At 35.8% G+C, this 9,525-nt stretch overlaps 1 protein-coding gene across 1 annotated transcript; it reads left to right on the top strand.

Moving 5' to 3' along the window:
- Nucleotides 1-1,719: 1,719 nt before the first annotated feature.
- LOC143628264 (uncharacterized) lies at nt 1,720-4,086 on the top strand. The gene is made up of 3 exons (XM_077097900.1): nt 1,720-1,834; nt 2,430-3,049; nt 4,081-4,086. The coding sequence occupies exons 1-3, from the start codon at nt 1,720-1,722 to the stop codon at nt 4,084-4,086; spliced, it is 741 nt and encodes a 246-aa protein (XP_076954015.1).
- Nucleotides 4,087-9,525: the final 5,439 nt, after the last annotated feature.

The following is a 9,525-nucleotide window of genomic DNA, read 5'->3' on the forward strand; positions in this document are numbered from 1 at the left end:
TATATATATAATATTTGCAGGTCTTGTGTGTCGAATAGCAAGTCTTGAACAACAGTTTGACTTCTTGTATGTCAAACAGTAGTTCTTGAACAACTTCCATTTAAAAGGGCATTTTTGACATTTTAGATACCTTAATGAGGAAGTGGGTGGTTCCCCAGAACCACCTGAGTTTTGAAATAATAATAGTGTAGTTTTATTTAGAAAATATTATAGAAACCACCAAATAAATTAGGAAGGAACCATCTTAATTTCAACTACGAGTGCTAGGCTGTTGGTAGATACTTGGTTTTAAAAGTGGGAGGTCGCGAGTTCGATTCCGGCCTGACGCTTATTTTTGAACCTTTTTATTTTTTTTAATTAAGTCTTATGTTATCAATTTAGGGTTTAAGTTTTACCTCTCAAGAGTCACGCATACATACACAGCCCCACTGCCACCATACCAGTCCATCCCTTACCTTTTCCGACCACCGCCCACCGCCGCTCACGACCGCCCCCATCTTTTTCCGGCCAGCCACACATCCACGGTCCACTCCACACATCTCCTCCACTCCTTGCCTCCTTCCTTCAACCTTCTACTCTTCCTCAAAGCTTGAATCCTCCCACTTTGAAGGTATGTTTAGATTCACCTGTTAAATGTTAATTACTTGTTCTTGTTAATTGTTTTTTATGTTGTTAGTTGTTAAATTATTTGTTAAATTTAGTTTTTAATTTGTTAGTTTGTTAGGTTTTGTTAGTTTCTTACTTTTCAATTTGTTAGTTTGTAATTGTTGATTTGTAGGTATTATGAACATCACGAGATATTTCCAAAGGGAACCATCGAACCTTGGATCATCATCTTCAAGTAGTAGACCGTCAAAAATAAATTTGGATGATCTTTCATGGGATCCTTCCGAAAGGCAACCAATTTCATCTTATCACCCAAGTCAAAAAGATGAAATTAGACGGGCATATCTACTTAGAGATCCGTGTCAACCAACCGGGCATGATTTTCCTCTAACAAATTTTAGTGGTAAATTAAGGCATTTTAATGAGGAATGGTACACTAGTGAATATGGAAATTGGTTGGAATATAGTGTCAAAGCGGATAAAATGTATTGTTTACATTGTTACTTGTTTAAGGAAAGTGGACAAAATGATGCATTTCTAAGTGAAGGATTGCAATGTTGGAATAGGTGTCGGGAGATATTTAGCAATCATGTTGGTAAGTGCAATAGTTTTCACAACAAAGCGCGTAAAAAAAGGGGAAGACTTGCTTAACCACAAGCTCAATCTATACATGTGGCTATTGACAAAGGAACAGATTTACATAAAAAAAATATATAGAATCAGATTACATGCTTCGGCTAGACTTACCAAAGCATTATTGAATGGTTCGTTAGCTTTTCGTGGTCATGATGAGTCTGAAGAATCTCTCTACGGAGGAAATTTTATTGAGTTATTAAAAGTGTTTGGAGAACTAAATGAAGAAATTGGTAAGGTTATATTAGGTAATGCTCCCGGGAATAACCAAATAACGTCTCCATCAATCCAAAAAGAACTTTGTAATTGTTTTGCCGAAGAAGTATTAAAGAAGATATTTGAAGAACTTGGTGATGATGTTTTTCCATATTAGTTGATGAATCGAGAGATATTTCAAAAAAGGAACAAATGGCCGTGGTTTTAAGATATGTTGACAAATTAGGATTTGTGAAGGAGTGATTTATTGGCCTTGTTTATGTTATGGAAACAACCACGTTATCTCTTAAAGCTGCAATCGATAAATTATTTGCTCGCCACAGTTTGAGTATTGGTAGGGTTAGAGGCCAAGGATATGACGGTGCAAGCAATATGTCCGGTGAGTTTAATGGTTTGAAAGCTTTAATTTTGAAAGAAAATTCTTCAGCATATTATGTTCATTGTTTTGCTCACCAACTTCAACTTCTTGTTGTGGGCCTTGCAACCAAACATCATGAGATTTTCAATTTTTTTAAAGAATTATCAAATTTAATAAATGTTGTCGGTGCATCTTGTAAAAGAATAGATTTGATAAGAGAGAGTCAAAGAAAAAGATTGGGATTGAATCCGAAAGTGGAAAGAATCAAGAATTGTCATTTGCAAGAGCTAGGGATACACGTTGGAGTTCTCATGAAAAAAAAATTCTTCGTGTGCTTACTTTATATCCTAGTGTTATTGACGTGCTTGAATATATTGAAAATTCGGGAGAGTTTTCAGATCACAAAAGTGAAACATACGGACTTCAAGTATACATGAAAACTTTTAGTTTTGTATTTTATCTACATTTGATGAAATACATCTTGGGTGCTACTAACACATTGTGTCAAGCACTTCAAAGAAAAGATCAAGATATGTTGAATGCAGTTAAGTTAGTTAAGTTAACTGATGAAGCCCAAAAAGTTATCGACTTGAGGGTTTTGACTTGCTTTTGGAAGATGTCACATCCTTTTGTGATAAATATGATATTGAAGTGGTTGATATGGAAGCCGGGTATGTTGATTCGAAATATCGAAGAAAGAAAACTGGTATCACCAATCGTCACCATTATGTGGTTACTAATTTCAACACGGTTCTCGATATGCAAATTCAAGAGCTTGGAAACCGCTTTAATGAGGTAACCACTAAATTGCTTACTAGTATGAGTTCTTTGAGCCCGTCTTGTAATTTTAGTGCCTCTAGTAAAGTAAACTTGTTAATGTTGGCCGAGATGAATCCATGTGATTTTGATTTTGATGAAAAGGAGAGACTTATATATGAACTTGGCCACGACATTACTAATGTGAAAGAAGATAAGCGGTTTGCCAACCAGAGTGGGTTAGGTGATCTTGCCAAAATGATGGTGAAAACAAGATTACACGTTGATTATCCGTTAGTCTATCATTTAATAAAGTTATCATTAGTTTTGCCGGTTGCAACGGCAAGTATTGAAAGATGCTTTTCTTCAATGAAGAATGTGAAAACGGATTTGCGTAATAGGATGGGGGATGGATACATGAACGATTCTTGCATTTGTTACATTGAAAGGGAATTCCTCCAACAAGTGTCGGTTGAAGAAGTAATGCAACGATTTCAAAAGATGAAGACTCATAGGGAACAAGTGTTTGTTTTTGTTTTTTTTTTAATTCGTAAGACTACTGTATTTCTATTATGTGTTTTTTAATTTTTAATGACGGTGACTCTTTTATTATTTTATCGTATTTTTATTGTGTAATGAACTTTGCCCGAACCATATAACCGACCTGAACCTCAAACCGACCCGGAATTTTTTTTATGTCCGACTTTATGAAATTGAATCATCTATAAGTAGTGCACCACCTGAAAAAAATTCCTGGATCCGCCACTGTGGTTAAGACTACAATTTGGTTCGGGAACTTAAAAAAAACTGTTTCAGTTAAAAAAAGAATTAAGTTTTGTTTGCTTACAGGTAAAAAGGTTGTTTGCCCCTAATTAGTAATTATAGTTTTATTAAAAATTAATTAGAAAATGGATTTTCAGGTTTTGTCACATTTAATTTCTAGGTCAAATCAATCACATATTTTATGAAGTCCATCCTGATACAAATAAATCAAATTCAAAATGAAAACCGCCAAAGGTCATCCCGATACAAAATTCTTGTCTCATCTAAGTTTAATCCGATTAGTATTTGAAGAACCACCCAAAATTTTAATCTAAAAGTGCTATACAACTTTTGGATTATCTAAGTGTTTATCACTAACTTTCCCAACAATAACCTCATAATTGAAGTTTTGGGTCAAGTTAGCGATTAGAGGAAGCGCATAACTTATAAGAGGGCATACCAATGTAACTTCACGTCAAGGCTTGGGATCCATTGCTTTTTGTGTGTAGCTCACATAATGATGTTGAGGATGCCAAGATCTTAAGAAGTGTATGCGACAACTGTATCATTAAGGTTCTTGTAGGTAGTTGGATGGATCATGTGCCAGTGTCATGAAAATAAGGAGTTTTGGTTGGACTGGATAATAGATTGATTTAGATAAAGAGTGAAGAAAATAAGTTTAGAGGTATAACTTAATGTTTAGTTAGGTTATTCGGTTATTTGCTTTATTAAAATTGGTGTTATAATAGGTTTAGGTTTGGTTGTTTATATCGAGTCTTTGAATTTTGTTTGTAATTTTTTTTAAATGAGGGATCAATAGCCAAGTTCTTATGGGGAGGGTCTAACGTCTCCAAAAAGATTCATTGGATGGCATGGGATTGGGATACCACTCCTAAGGTGGTGTTTGTTTTTTGCCAGAAGATCTTCCTGGCCTCTTATGTCTGCGCCGCGCAGACCACGCGCAGACCTTTAGGCTTGAAGACTGTTTGTTTTTCTGAAGACATTTCATTAAACAACGTCTTCGCGCCCTCTTATCCTTGAAGACATGGAACAACTTCTTTTCACATCTTCTGCATTTTATTCCAAACCCAAACCCTAGCCTCCTCCTTTCATTCTAACTCCTTCTTCCCTTCATCTCCTCCCCTACCATCTCCCCTTCTTCTCCTCCTCTACCTCCACCACGCCGCTCCGCCACCACCGTCGCTGCTACACCACCGCCGCTGCTACACCACCGTCGCGCCACACGGAACCGCTGCTGCCGCACCGCCGCTCCTCCACCATCGAAATCTTTGTCAAGGTAAACTTGTATTAGATTTGTACATTGAAACAACTGTTGTGTTTTGGTTTGATTTCTTATATTAGATATATGTATTTTGAATATTTATTATGTTTTGGTTTGATTTCTTGTATTAGATTCGTTATATGTATTTTGAATATTTATTATGTTTTTTGTTTAATTTCTTGTAGTAGATTTGTACATTGAAACAATTATTGTTTTTTATCTTAGGATTAACTTATAAATCTTGTTAGATAGATACTTAGGTTTAGGTTTTGTTGTTTATTAATATTAATTGACCACTTGAATATTGATTATGTTTTGGTTTGATTTCTTGTATTAGATTTGTACATTAAAACAATTATTGTTTTCTATCTTAGGATTAACTTATGAATCTTGTTAGATAGTTAGTTAAGTTTAGGTTTGTTGTTGAATATTGATTATGTTTAGGTTTGGTTGTTGATTAATAGAAATGGGAGAGAAACAACAATGGTCAAATGAGCATCTAAAATGCTTATTGGAGACTTCTATTGAAGAGGTAAACAAGGTGGGTAGAAAAGGTTTGAGTTTGCAAAACGATTCACGGAACAACTTAGGACGTGTTCTTTAGGAAAAGTTTGGGTTGGAGTTGAATAAAAAACAAATGAAAAATACCTATGATAATCTTAAAGCCAAATACATAGGATGGGTGTATTTAAAAAACAAAACCGGCAACCTTTACAATGCTTAAACGAACACGTTCACCTTAACAAATGAGGAATGGGAGGAATTTAAGAAGGTATGTTCATATATTTTATTTTTTAATATCTAGTTATAAACAAAAACTTACGCCATTTTCTACTTTGGGTTTAGGGACATCCGAAGGCTGCATCATTAAAAACAACCCCATTGCCATTTTCAGATCTTTGTGCACGATTATTTGATGGTAATACTGCCACTGGAAATCGCAAGTGGACCTCAACCAAAACATCAGTGGTTGGTTCCACCTCTTCTTGTTGTCATTGGGTCCAACAACTTATGATTATGGACAACGTTTTTGTTGACACTGAAGATGATGATGCTGGCACTATTTCTAACCCGACTCCTAACCCTACTACTGAGCTTACTCATGAGCCTACACCTGAGCCTACAACCGAGCTAATCCAAATAAAAGGGCCAAAACCTCAAAGTCATCATCTGTCACTATTGGTGATTTAGTAGTTGATGTGCAAAAGGCCTTATAATATTTGGTTAAAGGCAAAGATGGGCCTACAGTTCGTGAATGTAAGGAGAAGTTAAGCTTGGTTGGGTTAGAAGAGTCGGACCCTCTATTTTTAGCCGCTTTTCGTATATTTGGAATGTTGGAGTTGAGAGAGGTATGGATGGAATTGCCAAATACTCCCGAAGTGTTAAAAGGGTGGATCAAGATGACGGGTATAGGTTTAGGAATACTAAAGGAGTGAAGAACTTGGTATTTTGGGGGTTTTAGATTTGTTTTTGCTATGTTGACATTGGATGCTTTTGGTTTATGTTGAATGATTGTTTGGTTTATGTTGACATTGTATGCATCGATGACATTGTATGCTTTTGGGTTTATTTGGTTTTATGTAGAATGGTTGTTTTGATGTTTATGTTAATTGTTGTTGTTGATGTTTAATGGATGTTTATTTTTAATGGTTGTCTATGTTTTATTATCATAGGATCATAATGGATCACGATAAGAAATTACTTCTAGTAATTCTTATATACTTGTATATCCGCTTTTTTTGGAGGAGAGGTTTGAAACGAAAGCGAGACAATGATTCGGTTATGACGGGGCATAAATACACGTTAGAGTTATTGCAAGGAAATCCCAAACAATGCAATGAATTGCAACGTATGTCTCATGAATCATTTGTCCGACTATGTGCACTTTTTAGGATAAATTATTCGTTAATGATAGTAAACATGTACCGGTCGAGGAGAAGATGGCTATGTTTTTTATGATAGTCGGTCATAATCAACGTTACGTAGTTATTAAGCGTAGATTTCAACACTCAAAGCAAACAATTCATAAATTTTTTATGAGGTGTTGGATAAAATGATGCTTTTCGCAAAAGATATGATAGTACCAACTTCTTTCAATCTGAATCCAAACATTCTGGGACATAATAAGAGGCTACGACGGGTTTTTAGAGGAGCGGTTGGTGCACTAGATGGAACCTTGATACATGCTGTTGTCCATACTAAGGAACAAGATTTATATAGAGGAAGGGGAAAAAGGGATTGTTATCAAAACGTATTAGCAATTTGTGCCTTCAACATGATTTTTATCTTCATCGTGGCTGGCTCGGAAGGGGTAGCACATGATTCTAGAATATTATCAAAGGCATAATCAGATCCACATGCGCCATTCCCATTTCCACCACTAGGTATGTTTATTGTTTATTAGTTATTTCTATCTTAGTTTAATAATCTAATTAACTTGTATATCTTTACAGAGAAATATTTTCTTTGTGATGTCGCGTATGCACACACGCGAGGATTTATGGCTCCATAACGTAATGTGAGGTATTGGCTTGGAGATTTTCGTCGGAGACGTGCATTGACAAATAAAGAAAAATTTAACCATGCACATGCAAAACTTCGAAACGTCATTGAGCGTTCTTTCGGTGTCCTAAAAGCACGATTCCCTATATTGAAGATGATGACACCATTTTCGTTGGAGATACAAAGGAACCTTCACAGTTGCATGTTTCGCGCTACATAATTTTATTAGGAAAGAAGGTTTGAGCGATGAGTTGTTTGAACAATACGATAAACCCGATGTGTCATTCAGAAATACTCATGTACACGTTGCTGATGAAGACTGTAACATCTCGGATTTTTCGAAACTGTATTCGTTGCGTATAACCCGACCCGGAAATATTTTGGATCACTATTATTAATCAAAAACCAAATAATTATAAATATTTAAGTTTCTAATAATTCACTTGAAGCCCTTGTACTTTAAATAGTGTTTAAATCTTATTTATATTATCAAAAGTTCATAAAAATGCTCAAAGACCAAAATACAGGGACTAAATGTGACAATGTGTGAAACTTATCTCCGATACCCTCCGGAACGCCGCGCGACGGCTAGCCTACTTGCTAGCCGCGCAGCGCGGTGGCCCCACTGTACCCAATCTTGGTTCGTCTTCGTTCGTTAACTCGTTTAAGGTATAAGATCGTTTATTTTAGGCATATTAGAGAGAATTAAGGACCAAGTAATCATAATATAACTAAAATACAACTCTTAATTCGTTTTCCCTTGTCCAATATCAGATTTTTATGAATCTTTTGGTGATTCTTTTCTTAAAAAGTATTTACTTGCTTAAACGGGCCAAAAAGCCCATAATTAGTTTGTTTTATGTTTTTCTATATAAACAACCATTAAACATCTGCTGTAAACCTTAACCTGACCCTAATACACCTCCTCCAGCCGTCACCTACCTCTGCTCATTCTCAAACCCTTCGGTTTTTGCATATTCGTTAAAGACACAAGCCTTGACGGTTGACTTTGCTTGCTTTATGTCACACCCTCAAAATCCACCAACAGAGTTTTACCGTCAGAGGGTGTGAACTAACAGGATCGGAATCATTAGTTATAATCAAACCATAAAACAAAGTTTCAAAACCATGAAAACATTTACGAGTAGTTAAATGCGGAAGCGTAAAACCATAGCAGACAATGTTACGTCACGCAGGACGACTTAAAACCCAATGATAACAGTTTAAAAATAAGTTTGCATAATTAAAATGTTTCAAGCAATGCATGTTCCTAAACCGCGCGCCCGCCTCGGCTACCTGAGAATAACATACTAAAAGTGTCAACACAAGGTTGGTGAGTTCACAGTTTATATAAAATAAAGCGTTTAGCGTTTGCGTTCAGCGTTTTGCGTTACAGCGTTTTGCGTTACCAGATAGTGTTATGTCAATTATATATCTATAGGTAGCTAGCCTATAAAACAAGTATCACTAAGTGTTTGACACCGAAGCTGACTGTTTATCATTTGCCTTGCCACCAGGTCATCCAGACCATGGTATGTGTTTAGCCAAGATTACACCCACTCGACCTCCAGTCGAGTTTAGCGTTGGGTGGGGTTTGTCAAACCCAGTAGTACTACTCAACAATGACTCGCTATTATCCAATATTAAACGGTTCGATGTGAATGAAGGACTTTAGTTATTGCGTTTGCCACTTAGTCTTTACAAGTGATATATAATCTATATTAACAAAATCTTAAATGCGTTTCGGAGTATGTTATCTCCCCCAAGTGAAAAGCGTTTAAAAAGTTTAAAAGGGGAAAGTGAAACTCACTGTTTGCGAAGTATTCCCAAAATAATTCACCAAGATGCGCGTCACAGAAAAACTCTCTCTAGCGTTCTAAAACAATAAAGAGATTTTTCTAAGTGTCTGAATATTATCGAGTCTCTAGACCCGGCACATAATACCTATGCACATAACATGTTTCGTGTTTCGTTTGTGAATTGTGTGTGCCTTTAACAAATGTATTTGTTGTACGTTACACGTGTAAGCAATTATTTACGTGTCATGTATTCATAAAGTACATCACTAGCAATTACTCCCCGTAAAGGGCAATTTGGTCAACACATAACAATTAACTAGCCATCATTCCCCATGAGGGCAATTTGGTCAAATCATGACAATCAATTAGCAATTATTCCCCGCAAGGGCAATTTGGTCAAAACATAACAACTATATAGCAAGTATCATGTTTCATGCATTTTCACAAAACTCAGCAGCTAGTTTCACCGAGACAGAAATTCTACTTGAAAGATTGTACTATTCCACCGATCATAGCATCTCAATTAATTTACCAAAAATCATCACAAAAGAATATATGTCTTAGGTTTCCAGAACATATTTTATTATATTTTTATTTCACATAGGTTTCTC

Source organism: Bidens hawaiensis, unplaced genomic scaffold (genome assembly GCF_021521415.1).
Source record: "Bidens hawaiensis isolate Kalapana, Puna unplaced genomic scaffold, B.hawaiensis_p1.1 tig00004864_1, whole genome shotgun sequence".
NCBI classification, from domain to species: domain Eukaryota; kingdom Viridiplantae; phylum Streptophyta; class Magnoliopsida; order Asterales; family Asteraceae; genus Bidens; species Bidens hawaiensis.

Bases quoted from the DNA above. Each gene is read 5' to 3' on its own strand.
- LOC143628264 (XM_077097900.1), top strand. From the start codon at position 1,720: ATGGAAACAACCACGTTATCTCTTAAAGCTGCAATCGATAAATTATTT. The intron at 1,835-2,429 runs GTGAGTTTAATG...TGCTTTTGGAAG, and splicing joins CGGTGCAAGCAATATGTCCG to ATGTCACATCCTTTTGTGAT.